The sequence below is a fragment of the Temnothorax longispinosus genome, chromosome 5 (genome assembly GCF_030848805.1).
Source record: "Temnothorax longispinosus isolate EJ_2023e chromosome 5, Tlon_JGU_v1, whole genome shotgun sequence".
Taxonomy (NCBI): Eukaryota; Metazoa; Arthropoda; class Insecta; order Hymenoptera; family Formicidae; genus Temnothorax; species Temnothorax longispinosus.
The window spans coordinates 2240543-2258986 of NC_092362.1; the positions used below are offsets into that span (position 1 = coordinate 2240543).

Sequence of the window (18444 nt, forward strand, 5' to 3'; positions counted from 1 at the left end):
TAAGACAAAAAATTACAATAAATTCCGTTTACCTTGATTGCTTCGTCGCGAGAGGAATATTTTGTCAGAGCAATTCCATGATTCTGGTAGAGACGGAAGTCTTGAACCGGTCCGTGTTGCATACACAACGTTTTCAAAGTAGAGCCGTCAATTTGTGGAGTAAGATTCTTCAACAGAAGCCAAGTAGACATCCAACTCGAATTACTGACGGTGGATGATTGGAGGCCCCACGAACTAGACGATCTACTAACACTTCCTAAGCCAGCACCCCAACCATTGCTTGCATTCGTAGCCCCTTTACTGCTTAAACCAGGAGGTGGACCACGCGCTTTGCTCATCGGTGCACCCCAGAGTTCTGAAGTCACAGCAGTAGGCGGAGGAGCGGATTCTCCCCATGTATTTTTGGAAGTGCTGTAATAAATGAAATTTTTTTTAATGTACGTTCAAAAAGAGAATGTGATAATGTACGTCATACATTTAAAATCATTACCTAGTAAATGCACTAGGTGTAGTTGCTGGTGGATTAAATGTCCATGTAGAATTGCTTAAACTCGGGATCGATGTATCGGGATTAGCTGCTTGCGGTGGCGGTGATGTCTTGCTGCTCGATGAAAAGATCGTGTCGGTATCCTTAATAGTAGCCAGAGATAACGGAGAACGTACAACTGAGCCAGGAGTGATGCTAGGATCATCCTCGATGCTTTTTATCTGGGTACCCTAAAATGAAATGAAATATAGGTGGACCTGGATAAGCTTTAAATACTAATACTCTGCTGCTTTTATTATACATGTCAATAATTTGCGCGTATTTTTCTAAATACACATGTACGAACACTATTTTCTCGCATTCGAATGGAATATTCATAATGGCAAAAAAATAGTAATGATTAGAAAAATAGTATTGGAAATGGATTACCTTCCATGGCTTCCCTGGCTCGAACTCTGGAACAAGATCAGTATATGCAGCACCACCTGGTTGCCAGTCCTTTCCGTCGGTTGAATCGCTGTTGCTCGGATCAGGCCAGCCGCTGTCGCCGAGTCGAGAAGACCATGTGCCATCTCCTTGACTTAGCAAGGGATTCATATTCGGACTACTATGTGACTGAGTCAAGCCGCCAGGAGTTGCGGGCGGTTTACTCGTAGTTCCGGGAGCACGGGAAAATTCGTTCGATACCAAATCGCCGTCCTTATCAATTGGACATGGCAGCTTCCATTGATTTAATCTTGATTGTTGCTGGCTCTATAACAAATAAAATAAAAATAATGTAGGTTATAGTTGCTCACATCAGAATTTGATATCTTTTATATAAACTGATATGTACCACCGGAGGCTCTTTGTTCATCGTTAAATCGCTGAAACTGTTTTGCAGAGCTGACATGGGATCGTGCACGGAAGATTTGTAATATTCCGATGCCTGCGATGGAGGAGCTGGATGTTGCTGCTGTTGCTTCATATACGTTGCTTGCTGTACCGCAATTTGATTCTGCAAATTCGTGATCTGCTGCTTAGTCTTCGTGATCTGAACACTGATCTGCAGAGCTGACTGATTGCTTCCCTTCATTGTATTTTGAACAGCATGTTGTTGATGTAATTGCTGAAGGACTTTGATTTGCTGTAGCAACTGATTCAATAGCATCAGAGTTTGAGGCGCTAAAGGTTGATTCAAGATCTGGTGGTTCAAATATCCTTCGTGTACAGCTAGTTGAATTTGTTGCACAAGCATCCGCAATTGCTGTGTACTTGGTTGATTTTGTGATGCGCGAGATGCCTGAAAATTAATTTTATTATCATCATTAGCATCGTCGATTATAATCTATATTAAACCGAATGAAAAAATAAAATAGATACATAATTATGTTTTCAAATATATGAGTAATCACATTTTTTGTGATCAATAAAATTTTATTTTATTCATTGTCCGTACTGTTATAGCCGAAAACTAAAACCAAATATATAGTTAAATATAAATTTGTTTTGAGATATTATGTAAATATACATATAACTATATATATATATACGTTCGAATAAATTACAAACAGCCCGATTTATAATCTGAAGATGTTTTATACTATAGTAAAAACAACATCCTACTAAGTTTTTTAAAAATTATGAAATATTAACACCTCTTGTATAAGATATCCTATAAATAACTGAATTATTATAATTCGATAAATGTTCGATTTATAACTATGATATTAACCGTAGAAAGTTAGTGATGCATTATTAATAACAAAATAGTGATTTACATGCATAAGACCAATATAGCATCAAACGCAAATTCATGCATTCAAAAATTAGATTAAACAGATGAATATAAGCTAATATAAGAAAGAGAATTGCCATCGTTTGCCAACAAGAATTATTAATCCTATAAATTCAATAAAGATACATATTTAATTCATAAATATGCTTAGTTTAAAATAATCTTGTCGCTATAACCTTTCTTGTATGTATTCACTATATGAGTAAATCTTTTTAGATAGTATTTATAAGAAATATCAATTCTTAATTATTATTTTTTTAATAATTAATAAATAGAAACAAACTCTTATATTGTCGCGATCGCATGCTACTCACGCGATAATAACTAGAAATTCAGGCATTTATCTCATCACGCATTTCTTGTAACAAAAAAAAATAAATATAAAAAGAAACCATGGAACCTCGATATAGAACTTCGTTAAACATGAGTTTATTCACCTGGTTGAAAGGAGGTTGTGGCGTATTGGTACTTGGTTGTTGTTGCTGTAACGGAACAGCTGTCTGCTGCTGTTGCTGTTGCTGAAGCTTGAGAAGACTAGCACTGGTGACAGACCCACCCACTCCCCCACTGGTTGCCCCACTGGGCACTCCGCCACCCTATGTTAAATACAAATTGTACCCCAAGCCTATTTCCTTTCTGTCTCTTCTATCGAATTAATATGCCGTACAAAATGTGTTTCCCAAACATCGATCATAACTAAGAATTTGTATCTCTCTCCTCATATTCAAGTATTTTATCTCTCCGGTAATTGAGTTGTTACCGTTTCCAAACAATATGTATAAAAATATACATATATTTCACATAATATAACGAAAACAGTTGGATACACATAGAAAACAGTTAGTAACTATTCCGCATTTTGTAGCGGTTTCAAAATTCCACTTTAATTCATTACTTTCAACTATTAGATAATGTTAATTCATAATAAAATGCTGACGAAGTGTACACACGCTCAATCACTCGTTAAGCAATTTTCACGAAAACCACAACGCGTAACTTATTTATTGTCAAATATCTTAGCTTCATTCATTTTCAAAAACAGCACTGTTAATGAAAGATTATATTTAAAAATTTATTATATAAAATCGGTATATCTCAGAATATCGTTTAAAATCACAAAAAATTTTTTCTGAAAACTATTTAACAACGCTAATTAAGCTTACCGGAGGGAATGACATCTGCTGTCCGACGTGATTGAATCGAGGATAGGCTGGTGTGGTAGTTGCTTGATGCGTCGGATCGTAACCTGAGTGTGTCTCGTGACGTCTCCACTGATCGACAGGACGTATTTGATTGAGAAGTTCCAATGCCTCTTCTCGATTCATTTCTCGATTCCTCAATGCTACTTCGACATCCTCTTTCTAAAATAATAGAATAATCACATATTTTACGATATGCTATCCCATGAAAAGTTCATTCATTAATAGCAAAATTGAAAATATTTAGAATTAATTTTATTGTTTTAAGAATTAATTTTATATGCTTTGATAAAAATTGAATAAAATAATTAAGTCAAATTATATGTATTTATATTAACAATTAAGAAGATTTCTACGAATTTAAATTTATAAGCCTAAAATACTTTAGCAAAAAATATAATTAAGTAATATTTTAATATATTTAATATTAATTATTAAATATTATATGATAGATCAATTAAATAAAAATTAGAAATACATGCAAAATATAGACAAAGATTGAAGATATCATACCTTAAATCCTAAATCGCAGAGATAACGAAACTCGCGACTGTTCCAAATAACTTCTTTTGTTAAAGTAGGTTTTGCAGGATGTGCCCAGCTAGGAGTCGGATCCATATCAGAATCAACCCAGCTACCGGCAGGTCCCATAGGCTTTGGCTTGTGCGCAGTTGGACCACCCCAACCAGGATTTAGTGGAGGCTCGTTCCAAGTAGCCGGTGTCTTAGGATCATCCCAAGATGCAGTATCGTGCGGACCGTCTGTCCATGTTCCATTGCGTCCGCCTGGAGCCCCAGGATGGCCCCACATGGGATTACTTACATCTGGTTTCATTCCAGGTTGACCTGGCATTCTATTCTGAGGCATGCCTGGTGGACATTGCATGCCTGCAATAAAGAGCACGCAGATTAGTACCATTAAATGAAGCTTTAAGATGAAAAGTGTATTATATACGTTGTGCACATTGATTACTTCTTTCAACAATTTTTTACAATATAAAACAAAAAAAAATTTTGGGACGCTCCGCGAACGCGTACCTCCACGAGCCAAGTTTGGTGCAGGTATATCCTTCCAATGTGAAACCTTGCTACCTGGCATAGCACGTTGATTAGCAGCCGGATTTCCCCAGAGGCTTGTTCCGTCGTCATAATTGGGCACGTTACGTCGTTGCGTCGGCGGTGAAGGTTCCTCCCAGCCGGACGGTTTGCCGGGCATGATGTCCTTCGGTGGTTGTGCAGCCCATTGATTCATGTTCGACGGATTAAGCATCTTGGCTGGCGGCCCAGATGGATGTTGATGACCCATCTGATGATGAGGCGGGCCAGGTGGCTGAGTCCACATGGCGTCGGCGTTTGCGCCATGCAATCGCCCTGATATTCCACGTGGATCACCACGCATATCAGCCATTCGTGGATCGCGCGCCATAGGATCCATCACACGCATATGATCTCTGGGATCCAAGGACATACGGTGATCTCGAGGATCACGCATTTCTCGTGGATCCACAGATCGCAGGTCTCTTGGATCTCTATGGTCTATTCTAGGATCGCCCCAATTAGATCCTGTCACAATCAATGTTTCTTGTAATTACAAATTACCTTCGTCATGTGCGATAATCATATCGATTTATAAGTAATCTTATCTGAACATGTGACATGCATATTTCATTAAATCTGCGTTAAATCTATTCATCACAATTAAAAATGTACAATTTTATATATACAGATAATCACGAACAAATAAGGCAATTACTTATAAATCGGTATAGTTTGATTTTGCATTGCAACCAGTCATGGCTAAAATCATCAATTTAAATTTGTATACATATAATATTATTCAGTAAAAAAAATATTCTATTATGCAAGTGATAGATCACATAAATTGATTTCGTTACATTTCTATATCCACAATGATAAGTATATGCAGAAGCATAAAACATTTATAATTTCATAATAGATAATTAACATAGCGTGTATAAACGGGATATAATAAAATAAAAATTAAGAAAGAACTAATATTCAAAGAAATTATTGTACTTATATTGTAAAATATAAATACTTTATATTTAATATAAAAATATAATACTGTCGTTAATTTTATGCATATGTTTGGCTTAAGGTGAAAGCATCTAACATAGCACTTCCACACACATAAAAAGCATATTTCCATATAAACAGCATAACATTTCCTCAAACAAAAGTAACAAAAATCGCCTGAAACTGATAGCACTTGCAAAGGCAAATATGCAAAATCAAATGAAAATCGCTTGAACTGTATCCCCCCATTTTTATCTTAAAGCTTTGTGAATGCCGGAGTCTCTCTATTTAATTAACTAGCAAATATATAACATACACTTTCACTAAACATAAGCCGCAGCTGAATGTGTCAAAAGCATAATAATATAATTAATGTATTATTTTGCATTACGTTCAACTGCGCAAATACAAGTGTAAGTTCTAATGTAGTTTGTGGCCAATTATTTATCTCAAAAAATTTAAGAATATGAAACTTTGTTCAGGATTCCCCAATGTCGATCAAATGACTATGCAAAATACGTAGTATATATTATTTCACCAGAATTCTTCTAAAATATAAATCACAAAAATAATTTTCTTATATTATATATATGTATGTGTATTGCACTTTAATAATTTTATATATGTATATTGCACTTTAATATACATTAAGTAAAAGCGTTACTTTCAAAGAATTTTTTTTTAGTCTTAACTACACCATACATACTATCATATTTGCAAAATATTTTAAAGTAATGTTTATTTCAACTTGGTGGTTTCCCAATGCAGAAGTAATGTTAAGAGAGAGAAAGAGAAAGAATGTAACAGAGATATTTTAATAAACTTAATTACATCAAGTATTAACAAAGTAGGTATTATCTCTTTGTGCTCAGAATAAAAAAAAAAAAAAATAACAGTAAGAATGAAAACGACATAATGTGTTTATAGTATGATAGTATTTTCTTCTATATTATCTACAGAGCTCTACTAATGCGTTATAGCAGCTGAACGAGACTCGGGTTTCTGAACATAGTCACATAAAGGATACGTTAGCAGTGCGCTAACAGGCACATTACAAACAGCTAATATAACACTAGAAAAATCAAGGATATTTTTCAGTAAAAATCAAAAAATTTGGAAAAACATTTTGCCTATATAGATCTGGCATCTCCAGCCTTCACCAGCCTACCTCCCCACATACCGGCTTGGTTACCGGCGGCACCAGTCCACTGAGCTGCGCTCGGCTGTGATTGCGTTGGTGCACCGGTCCACATGTTGGATGAATCTGCCGTTTCGTCGTCTTCACCCCAAGTGCCGCCGATGTTGGTCGCAGGAGTATGGCCCCACGGTGTTTTCGTTTGCTGTTGAGGCGGCGGCTGTCCACCGTTACGCAGATTCGCCTCCCACAAATCAGTGCCGTTGTTCACTGGTGGTTTCCATATTGGAACACCGTCTTTAGTTATGCTAGGCTCGGGTGATGTCGGAACGTCCCAATTTGTATCTTGATTCACATTTTGCTGCACAATTATTCATATGTTAATATTGTCATATCAAATATTATATGAAATAAACAATTGGCAATCCATTAACAACTGCAAAGTTTAATGCTGCATACTTATTATTCTTTCACACGAAAAGTTCGTTGAGACGAATAATAAAAGTAATCTCAAGATCAATGTTACACTTGTAAAATGTATAATCATACATCAAATATATTGTATTTTACTTACACAACCCCAACCGTCATGACTAAAGAGTGCTTCCCGCATTGTATTGAGTTGTTCGAGTTGCTGCTTCGTAGACGGATTATTAGTCGTTGATGTGTTGCCAATGCTTACAGCTCCTTGGGTAGGATTATTGGACTGATTGTTGTTTGCGCTTGAACCTGAAGATTGCTGTTGTTGAACGCCACTACTGTTATTATTTTGCACTGATGGATTTTGCCCAAGACCACTTGGGTTATTAGACTTTCCCTGAGACCATTGGTTATTATTCTGATTCCCTTGGGTAGGGTTATTTGATTGAGATGTTGGCGGACCAGATTGTTGATTCGATTGTTGATTGGGATTATTAACTTTACTCACATTACCTAATAAATCAAGAAATACAATTGTCTTTATAAATCATAAATAAAAATAAAGTTTAAAAGTCGTATTCAGCTAATGCTCAAGTATTTTTTCTAGAGATTTATACTTATACACATCCAAAACATTCATATATTTTGTAATATATTTTAATACAATTGTGTAATCTGTGTGTAATGTATTAATATTTTAAAAATCTTGACAATTAAAATATTTAACACAAATCAAATATAAATATAATTCTTATACGAAATAATTTAATTTAAATATTGAATACTGAATAATTTGATTTAAATATTAAATGTCAAAAAATTTGTATGTATGTTTATGGATACTTTGGATATATACATATATTAAGTCTAAGTTTCTTTTAACAATATATGCTCTTACCCGGATTATTTTGGTTTCCAGGTGGTCCTTGATTTTGATTTTGATTTGGATTACCAGTGACAGATCGATTGACAGTATTTCCGCCCCAATTATTCGGTGCATTAGCACTACCGGGTGGGTTTCCGGGTGTACCGCCCCATCCACTCTGATTTGTATTATTATTATTTGGCGTAGTGGCTTGCGTTGTTCCCCAATTGGTAGCTCCTCCGCTGTTCAAGGAACTCTCTCCACCTCCTACCAACCGCAGTCCCATTGGTATGCCCCAACGTTGCTTGTAACTTGCAATAGGCTCGTTGTAGTTTTCATACAACTTCGATATACATTTGCGAGATAGGACGTCCAAGACAGATCGTAGTCGACGCCGATTAACTTCGTATTCGTTCATGTTCGTCTCGTATGTTCTTCGACAAGCAGAAACTAATGCACGCACATAATGCTTTAGGAGGTGACATATCGTAGTCGATAGAGAGAAATCTTCGTTGCCGTTGCATATGATGGCATTATCGTCATCGTTCTTACGACTTTGGTCGTATTTGAGAGTATCTCGGTGATATTTGCAGATCAACTGAGCGTCATCTTTCGATGTTGTAGTAGCCTTGAGCTTGTCAATAGCATAAATTTGCGCGTCTTTAAATTTAGTTGCGTCACAACGACACAAGTCATTCTTATTAAGATCATCTGTATGACTTAGCAACATATATTGGATACATATTTGGTCATTTTGGAGTATATTGAAATATTCCAATCGCATTTCATTGTCGTTCGTGCGACTCTCCGCCCGAGATACAGGTACAACAATTGTTTGGGATGCGACGGTGGCTGATTGGCATGTAAGCGTCATCGTAGGCTTGCAGGTAGTCATTATAGGAATGTTGACAGTCAACTTAACTTGCTTACTGTTGTCAGATTCGTCAAGTCGAGCGGCATGAGATGTTTCAAATTTAACATTACTACACTTATCGCTGAACTTAGACCTAAATACAGACTTAATGGTAGAGTTAGATTCGCGATCGGTAGTGACCAATCCCCTATGTCTACTAATCTTAAAACAAGTGTTTAGAGGCTTATTGTTATCCTGAAATAAAAGAGCACCAACAGTATATATTGTTGCTTCGGTACAACTAATACCATCATTTTGAGACCCTAAGATCCTAACATTAGTAGTCATTACACTAGTCTTGTAGCACACAGCGATGTCAACAATGTCTCCGATAACATCTGGATTATTATTACTAATATTAATTTCTTCTTCAATACTACCAACGTTACTGTACTCGTTATTATAATATTCATTATAATTATTACCAACGTTGTAATCATTACTTTTACATATTATTAATAGTGGAACACATATGTGTTGCATCAGCTCGGTCACAGTGACATTACATAATGGAGAAATAGAAGATTGTACATATAGTTGTGTGAGATTTTTCAGGAAAGATCGCAAAGTGTGGTCAATTACTTCGTTTCTGGAAACGATAAGCGTAATGGAAGAACTTGCGGTGTACATCGCGAAATTCTGAGCGCAAACCGACACCGATAATAGAGAGTTGACATTCAAATGCGATTTCAAGAGGTGTCGTGCTATTCGGCAGCTCAGCAAAACTCGGATGTCAGAGTTAGAATCATCCAGAATTCTATCGTTTGCAAGCAGTCTAGAGATCTGAGCAAAACTGGTAACTAGGGCGTACTTATCACCTAGTAGTTTCATTCTATTCGATGTGGTGGTAGAATCGTCCCTTTTAATACAAAGTACCGGGATAACAGCAGCTATCTTGTCAAAGCCACCACTAAAGAGGAGGTAATGGTTACTGTAACTGGTTGAGCTGAGCAATATCACAGACTTGGAGTTGTTATTACTTACATAACTAAAATTAGCCTTAAATTTATTGTTGTCGCCTAGGTCAAGGCAGGACCCTAGTAAGGAGTAATTGTCATCAGAGTTAGGGAGGCGTAACAACCGTTGGGGACTATCAGACTTGGGTATCCTAACTAGGCTAGGTACCCCAACGGTGTAACACACTTCGTCCCTTTCAAAATTTACACTTACCCTTATATGTACCCTAATGTATACAGTACTAAAGCTAGTCTTATTATCACTTAATGTCTTACAAGTAGACTTAGAGTTATTGGCGGAGCTGCCCAGCTGCAGACCAAGCAAGCCCGGTGTGTTTTGCTTTCTGTACTTGTGATGATTATGTTCTGCATTGTTGTGATTATTTATTTTATTATTATTATCGCAGATTTGAGGGTGATTTGTTGGGTATTTTGTGGTTGCTGGCGCCACTGACTGGCAGGCCTTACCTATGCCGGTTGAGTTGAACTCACCTGTAATTAGAATGTAATGTCGCGCTGTAAACGTCATTTGTCGTCAGAATTTCCAATATCTTTGTTCGATATATAAGCATTTATTCTCTTGGATATTATTGGAAATATATTTTTTAATCCACAAGATATGAAAATTACTAATAAAAGAATATATAAATTATACAATTAAATATTAACAAAATGTTTAACAAAACGTTTTATATAATTTAAATACGATATTTATATAAAAAAATTAAATTATTTAACTACTCATGCTTTTAATATCAATTTTCTTTATAAGTATTTGTCAGCTGAGCTTATAATTTTATTCAGCTTTACAACAGTTTTCAAAATAATAAATACAATATATAAATTTCTAAAAGATATACTTATTTTTGTACATTAATACATAAAACATTAAGTAAATATAAGATAGGCAAATTCAAATAATGTAAAGTATAGGAATATTACTAAATATCATTAAAATATTTAATTTACTCACCAGCTTGGTTCAGCAGGACGGTTGAAAAGTCATTGGCGGCGGTAGCTTCGGGATGGCTAATAGGTGCTGCCATCATGCTGCTGTTTGCTATCGATTCGATATCACAGTACCTAATGTGCTCTGATCCTTCCCCTTCCCCCACCCCATCCAGACTGCTTTCCTCTAATACTACTACATCCCCCTATAACACGTAAAAAACGTGACGTGTTTACGTTTGTTTCAGAATGAAAATATTTGTCTTTAAACAAATGAGTGTAAGATCAATAAATAAACATGTAAGCTATGATGCAATAATGTGAAACTAAAATATTATGTATGTACAAAGATAAGATAAATCAAATCTCAATAATTGTTATGACCGTAGATAGTGATTTACGGATTACAAATAAGTAAGAAAAAAAAAGAAACAACAAAGGTAACTTACTAAATCTACAAATAAGTCATAACAAAGTAATTTAATATATTTGCAGATGTAAATGCAGATAATTATCTAATTATGAGTATCTACTCATCCAACAAAAAGTAGGAAATGACAAATAAGATAATGTTAACGGTAGAACGCGGTAGTAAGGAAGGTATGAGCGTGTTTATATCTATATATAAGGTACATATTCGTAAACCAAGTTCACTTCTTGGCTTTTTGTAGCTAAAGTTGAATAAAAAATCTTATCTATCTGGATACTCATGCAACAAATGATGCAATTAATCCTAGATTGGAGTAATTTCTATAAATAGTATTTTACGAGTCATATGTGACGCATACAAAATTTATAAACCGTTTCATTAAGAGTATCAATAATTTTTTTCATTTGTTTTTAAATTTCACTACTTTTATACATTACGATAATAATTTATATTGACATAAAAAATTTCACAGTTTTATTTTCGGTTCATGATGGTATGACGGTGTGATATATGTATAAAAAGTTATTAGCTCAAATACATGCAATGTACATATAAATACTTACCATGGAATTTTGTACGAAGGCATTTGTTTCTGTAGAAATCTCATGTGAACTAGAATTGTGTGGAAACATTGGGCTCAGTTCTTCTTTGGCAGGCAATGCATAGAAACCAAGATCTGTAACATAAAACACGAAGATATCTATCAGTAATTTGCAAAATAGTTTACAATGTAGTTTACAAAAAGAAATTTGAAATTCTATGATAGTAAAATGGATTTAACAAAAAAAAAAATTCGACGCTGACTGGCAATATCGAGATATACGAATAAATCTTCTTTACCAGTCAGCGTCGAATATTATTTTCCTTGTTATTTATTCACTGACGAACAAAAGTTTACTCTCTGGTTTTAAAATGGATTTACTTTACTAATAATGTATATATTTCTATCGTAGCTTAAATAATTAGACTTGGTAGCGCTAAATGCAGAACTATCAATAATTGTAATCGCTAATAATAATAGAGAAGAAAATATAAAAAATCGTAAATATCAATATAAAATTAAACAAAACAAAATTTTTTTACGTAGAAAAAAATTGTTTATAAAAAATAATTACTCGTAAACATATACATACACAAATTATGCAGATTATATAATTTTTTAAAATAATACTTCTAATAATCATAATTGGTTCAAATTATACAAAATGAGAATTACAGAAAATATAAATATAAATTACAATACCTCGTAAACTAACGCTATCAGTGCGCTCCTAGCTCCATGCCAGTGGAGATCTAAAAAAACAAACAAAATGTTATTATAATTTTGCAATAAATATGTGCTATAAAAATATCTTACTTATAATAATACATCAAATGATAATATATCGTTTGACAAGGTTCAAAATAAAATTTTTTCGCTAAAAATTGCCGTAGAAAATATATTGAACAGATCTTTGCGCAGCTGTCAACACAATTTTTAGAGTCTCAATATTGGTTATCCTGACATTTGAGGTAAAGCAACTAGAATTTTTGTTAAAATAAAATTCACTTCAAATTATCCAAAAGATAAATCTTCGTCGTTTATTTACAACTCAAAAGGCACAATTCACTGAAATTGTTTTGTTGCGTTTTATCTCTCAGAAAATCTCCTTTAAGAATCAATTCCCTTTAAACTTGTTTAAAAATCTGTGATTAAAATTTCATTCAATCGAGCGCTTTGTATATTGACAATTATGCAACAACAAAAAAAAACAATTTAATGTTCAAGCAAGTCGCTACAATTCATCATAAAATGAAGAGAATAAAACAATCTATAGCTAAATTAAAATATCGATTTCAAGCACAAAAAAATCGAACGTCTTTTTATCCTCGTCTTATCAGTGATTCCAGAAGCAGCACAGTCTCTAGCAAATTTACTCCGAACGCTCGTCTTTCCTACAGCTCACTGTTGCTATCGATCGGAGCACCTCAAAGCGGCAAAACGAGAAAGAGGAGCGCAAAAGATCCGTTCAAGGTTAAATCTAAGTTTTCTATAGCCGGCCGCGGAGCCGAGACCCGTTAGCTAGACGTCACGACATCGTAAGCAGGACCCCTAACCTAAACGACGGCGACGTAATTACCGTACGGTGTGTAACTCCAGCTTGTTCAACGCCCGAAATATCGCACGCACAACATCCCGGTCACCGCTGCGCGCGAGAGAGAGAGATCGGCGACTTAACACGACCCGACGACGGTGACGGGCGCGACGACGGAGAGAAACGCTGCGCGACGACGTACGATCGTTTGATAACGCGACATTATTTACGTCCGTAGATGCCACCTCGGCGCTCCGGGCTCCGGGGCGCTCCGTTCTAGCCGAGCCACTCAGCCACGGCGCGGTGCGCAGCAAACGTCACACTGCTGGCGAGGCACGACGCGCGACGCACTTCCCGGTGAACGAGCGGAGCCTCGCGAAGGTGCCGAGCGCGAGCAGCACCAAACGGACAAAGAGAGAGAGATATATAGAGATGGGGAAACGATAAAGATGCTAGCACGGAGAACGGAATAGTCGAGAGAGAGAGGGAGAGGGAGAGGGAGAGAAAGAGAGAAAGAGCGAGACGGAGACAATTTTTTTATCCGCCGAGGAAAAAAAACGTACCTCGAACCGAGCGTCACACATCGGGTCACTCGGGACGATTAAGAGACAGCCGACGTCGGATCCTGCGTGCTCCCCCCTGCCCTCCCCCGCCCCGCGAGACACATTCGCGAATGAACGTCGGCAGCATCGGCGTAGCCGCGATAAATTCCACGAAAAAGGTTAGACAGTAACAGCGGCGGCGGTGGCGGAGGCGGAGGCGGAGGCGGTGGCGGTGGCGGTGGCGGTGGCGGCGCGCAGGGACGAAAGGCAAAGGAAGAAAAGGGCCACCGCGGGGAGCGCCGCGCGGGCGACCCTTCGATCGCGAAACCCGGAGCACGCGGCGACGGCGAACGACGACGGTCGCGTTTCCCCCTCGGACTTACACTCGGCTCCCGGGCACACGAAGAACGGACTCAGTCTCAGCACGAAGCTATTTCGCTAGAACGCACGGAATAGCGAAGCGTAGGTCCGCTCGCTCGGCTGGCCGTTCCCGCGAGCGACCATCCTCCCCCCGCCGTATGCAGCGCGAACGTTGCGCCGCACCGCGCGCGCGATCGGAGCGCGATCGGCGAGGCGCGGCGCGGGCGGAGCGGGGCGACGTTCACGGCGTTCGCATGCACGCCTCGCCGGCCTCGCCGCCGCGCCGTCCCTCCCGTCGCCCGTCCTCGCCTCTCTCTCCCCGGGGCCCCGGCCGCGCTGAGCTGCCGCGCGATGAATCGGAGAAACGAACTTTTTTCGCGAGATCGCAACGTCGCCGTCGGTTTCGATATACCTAATTCGATTGTCACACTCGCGGATTTCTGCCGGTTATCGGAGCGGATCGTCGATGCCGCCGCTCCGATGACCGCTTCGAAATACGTTCGTACTTTGTATCGCTCCCCGGGGAGCGTGTCGACATTACGATTCTTGCAGAAATGTCGCTCGACGTCTAAGTGACGATAAAATGACATCGAGGCGTCGACGCCGTAATAACGAAAGTAATATCGATACTTGGACGAGTCTTCTAATAAAGTTACGTAAATTACTTAATGTATTTCGCAGCTCCAAATCTAAGTCCGCTGTATGCGCGTTTTATCTTCCGCCATACCGATCTTAATCTGTCACCCTCTCTCCCTCTTCTCTTCTCTCTACCCTCTCACTTTCTTCTCCTACCATTCTTCTCCCTTGCTCTCTTTCTCTCATTCTCTCTCTGTCGTTCTCCTCCTCCTTCCACGATCCCCCCCTTCTTTCCTCCCATGTCCTCGCCTCTCACTCCCCTCGCCCGCTGCCCTTCTCTTTCTCCCTCGTCAATAAGAGAATTCTTACCGTATATCGCGCGCGAATAATCTGTTACGACGACGGACGTCATAAAAAAATCTCGCGCGAGGTCGCGCGCATCATTCAAATTTAGCATTACTGTCACCTGGCAATTCCGCATCCGCGCGGGCTGCATTATTTCCGTGTGGCTTATCGACTTAAACGGGAAGCCATCCGAGAATAATTTCCGACGCCGTTGCCGCTCGCGGCGCAACCAAACCCGGGCGGATCGCCTTCGCCATTCGCCATCGCGAACGAACGCGCCGACTGAGACGCGAGCGAGGGAAACTTCTCGCCGTGCGATGATCTTAGAGGAGCAGAAATGTTCCGAGAATATCGAAACGTTAACCGACAAGCGAGATACCTACACGATTCCCCAAACATAAAATCATCAAAGAGAATCTATTAAGAATAATAAATATTCCGTTTATCTAGCGGTACCTAACGTTTTATCAAACCTTTCCGTAAAAAAAGCTGCTTTGCGGCTTTCCAAGCACCGCGCACGAACGTAACGTTAAACGTCTGTTTAATTAGCGTTTACTCGGAAATAACGAGCGTTCTCGACCGTCGGGTATATGTGTATAGAGAGAATGCATAATCATTCGCGGAACGTTTCAGGCCTTTTCAACCACAGGCATCTGTAGCCGCTGCCAGGCCGCTTCCGTCGATCGGCGAGTCCCAGGAAAGGGACATCGCGCGAGCCCTCGCGAGCAGCTGTTCGCACGGAATCGCGGTCTCGGCATTATTTTCGAATCGAACAACGGTATGAATTTACTTGTAAGATCAAAACTCGTCCGTCGAGTCTCGACGTGCGAAGGATACAGAAGCGCTTTTAGCACTACACCGTCGCGCGATTGCCGATCGATATGCCGATCTGCTGTGCTATCTAATCTAACGCAGTTTACCCAATGAGACCCGTCGTCCGCGTATTTTTATCAAAGATAGAGGAAGGGGGGAAAGCCGAAGGGCGTTCCGGGAAATGCCCGTGCGACTGAACGTATATCTTCTGTAAAATCGCGTGTAAAAATTCGCGCGGACAATCGGAGGCGACGTATCTACGATTCTCTATTATGCCGCGCGCACGGCCGAGGCTGGCTTATATCGATTAAAAATGGCGGATCGCTCGGACTCCCCGAGAGTGTCTCTAGCGCATCGGAACGCGAAGCGCCGCTATTCGACGCGACTTCGCCGTGCGCGCGCGCGCGCGCGCGTATGTACACATAATACACGTTCGACTCCGCTTTCCGTGTAAAGGAAGCATCATCTCGCCTCCCGCGATCCGCGGGGCATTTTCCATGCGCTTTTCTTCCCCACGTTTGTCCCTCCATCCCCCCCCTCCTCCCTCCTCCTCCTCCTCCTCCTCTCGTCGTCGCCGACGCGACGTAACTGCGTTGCATGCGCCGCGAGCGCGTATTTTGAATGTCCCGTACGCGAGTATCAAAAATTATTGATCCACTCGATGCCACTGCGCGTGTGTGTTGCGTGTACGCGCGCGCGCACAGGTAGTCATTGTGTGCGCTCGCTAGCCAGCGGTTCTCAACCTAGAGCGTTCCCAAAGACCTAGGTTTTAGATCCTTTCGCGAAAATCGTCCTCGTGAAACTCGCGCGATCTTTCGGTACGTCGAGAACTTCAAATGGGAAGTAACTCCGAAATGACTACCGAGATTAATTCGTCGTCTCAACTGACCCCCGATATTCCAACACGAATTTCACGTGGGCGAATTATATTGCGCCGAATTTCCGCAAATATTAAGGTGCTAGATTCGGTAATTTGATTCGACGTGCGTCTTTAAATCTTTATGACCGATATTCATAAAAGTCAGTCATATTTAAGATCGTCTTAAGTTTATCTTTAGATAGTGTACGACTCGTTTCATCGGCTATGAAGTATCTAAAGGTGAAATAAGACGATCTTATGTATAAGATCTGACTATGAATGCCTATTTCAAAGACAGTGCGTTCTCGATAGCGTGAGATTCGCGTCAGCAGATCGCGAATGACGCGAATCTCGGATAGGGAGACGAGGAGAAAAATATATACGCGGCATATATCGACTTGATGCGTGCTTCTCGAGGTTGAAGCGTCGCGTCGGCCGCGGCTCCGCGCGTCCACGCTCGTCCGCCGGAACTGCGTCGTTCCGAGCGACGGACGGGCGCGAGAATGCCGGGGGGTTGAGAACCACTGGCGTGTGCGCGAGTGCACGCTAGGGTGCATGTATATGTAAATACGTGCGGCGACGAGTAACGCGCGCTGTTCTCTCTGGCGCACGTCTGCCCTTCTACTGCCGAGAGAGTCGCCGCTATTTCGAATACATCCTAAAGATAGCGTAATAATAGAGCGCGCGTAACCATTACTACCATCGGATCCGAATCACCGGCGAGGGTAATTCGCGCGGATCCCCCAACCCGGCGTCAAAATGAACGACCCGGATAACTCGTTTCTCCCCCTGTTATCCCGACGCCACGACAAAATGAATTTTATCGCTCATTATCGATTGCGAGCCGCCATCTTTTGCGATTCTTGAACCGGATCTCCGAGGAAATGTCTCGCCGATCGGCGAACGCTTATCACAGCTGCTCGAATTAGTGCTAACGGATCGCGAAAGTGGCACCTTATATGTGCTACATCTCTGAACGGATACAATATCAGTCGCGTGGCACACATTTTTGCGCGATACCAACCGCCCGGCCCGCGAGAGAGGAGGGTCTCGACTTCGCAAAGAAATTCGCGGTCTCGGATCGCGAGGGAAAGCTTCTCCGCTATTAAAGGCGGATTAAAATAACGAGCTGTTTGCCGAATGAGGCCGCCGTAATAAAAGTTCACTCCCTCCGTGTCGAAGGACGTGCCGATAAGAGAGGAAGAACGAGGAAAATTGATACCGTCCTTCCTCTGGTGGGGAAAAAAAAAGAGAGAGCGTCTAGTAGGGCAAACGGTACACGGCGAGTTGGCAAAGTCTTTTTTATCGGGACACGAAGGAGTTATTATCAGCTCGAGAGAACTCATTAGCCCCTTTATATATTGTAATACTCACAGTTCATAATTATTCTTAGACTGCGTCTGGCGTTTATCGTCGGGTCACGCGTTATCGTTCACGAAAATACACGTATGTAGGGCTCCCGCCCGAATATTCGACATATGCTTTGGGCGCGTCTTTAGTTGCCATTTTATCTAATAACGCTCTTTGGCCTCTACTCCGCTCGTGTTTCTTTACGCGCGAAGTGTACGTAAAAATACATAAATTACAAAACGCGACGGAAATTGTTGCTCTTTTCCTCTTCTTTTCTCTTTTACGTCGCGAGAAAGATTATTTAAATTTCGAGATCGCCGAGAGAAAGAGACAAAGTGGCGTTTAACAACGAAAACTT

The 18444-nt window shown here is 40.0% G+C and overlaps 1 protein-coding gene across 7 annotated transcripts in view; it reads right to left on the reverse strand.

The window, feature by feature from the left end:
* The window catches only part of Gw (trinucleotide repeat containing adaptor protein gawky), a 46983-nt gene that overhangs the window by 19923 nt on the left and 8616 nt on the right, over window positions 1-18444 (reverse strand). Inside the window, exons 1-15 of one of the 7 annotated variants that reach the window (XM_071777848.1) lie at window positions 14167-14290; window positions 12410-12459; window positions 11730-11842; window positions 10762-10942; window positions 7953-10280; window positions 7209-7567; window positions 6680-6995; window positions 4501-5025; window positions 3977-4350; window positions 3428-3625; window positions 2702-2860; window positions 1323-1769; window positions 917-1240; window positions 491-717; window positions 33-411 (exon numbers count right to left, since the gene is read on the reverse strand). In XM_071777848.1, the coding sequence (XP_071633949.1) occupies window positions 33-411; window positions 491-717; window positions 917-1240; window positions 1323-1769; window positions 2702-2860; window positions 3428-3625; window positions 3977-4350; window positions 4501-5025; window positions 6680-6995; window positions 7209-7567; window positions 7953-10280; window positions 10762-10942; window positions 11730-11798 (5886 nt within the window). In that variant the 5' untranslated portion in view covers window positions 11799-11842; window positions 12410-12459; window positions 14167-14290. Of the gene's footprint in view, window positions 1-32; window positions 412-490; window positions 718-916; window positions 1241-1322; window positions 1770-2701; window positions 2861-3427; window positions 3626-3976; window positions 4351-4500; window positions 5026-6679; window positions 6996-7208; window positions 7568-7952; window positions 10281-10761; window positions 10943-11729; window positions 11843-12409; window positions 12460-13263; window positions 13715-13804; window positions 14291-18444 lie in introns of those variants that run through there. The other 6 variants (XM_071777846.1, XM_071777847.1, XM_071777849.1 and 3 more) reach the window with 6 other exon arrangements.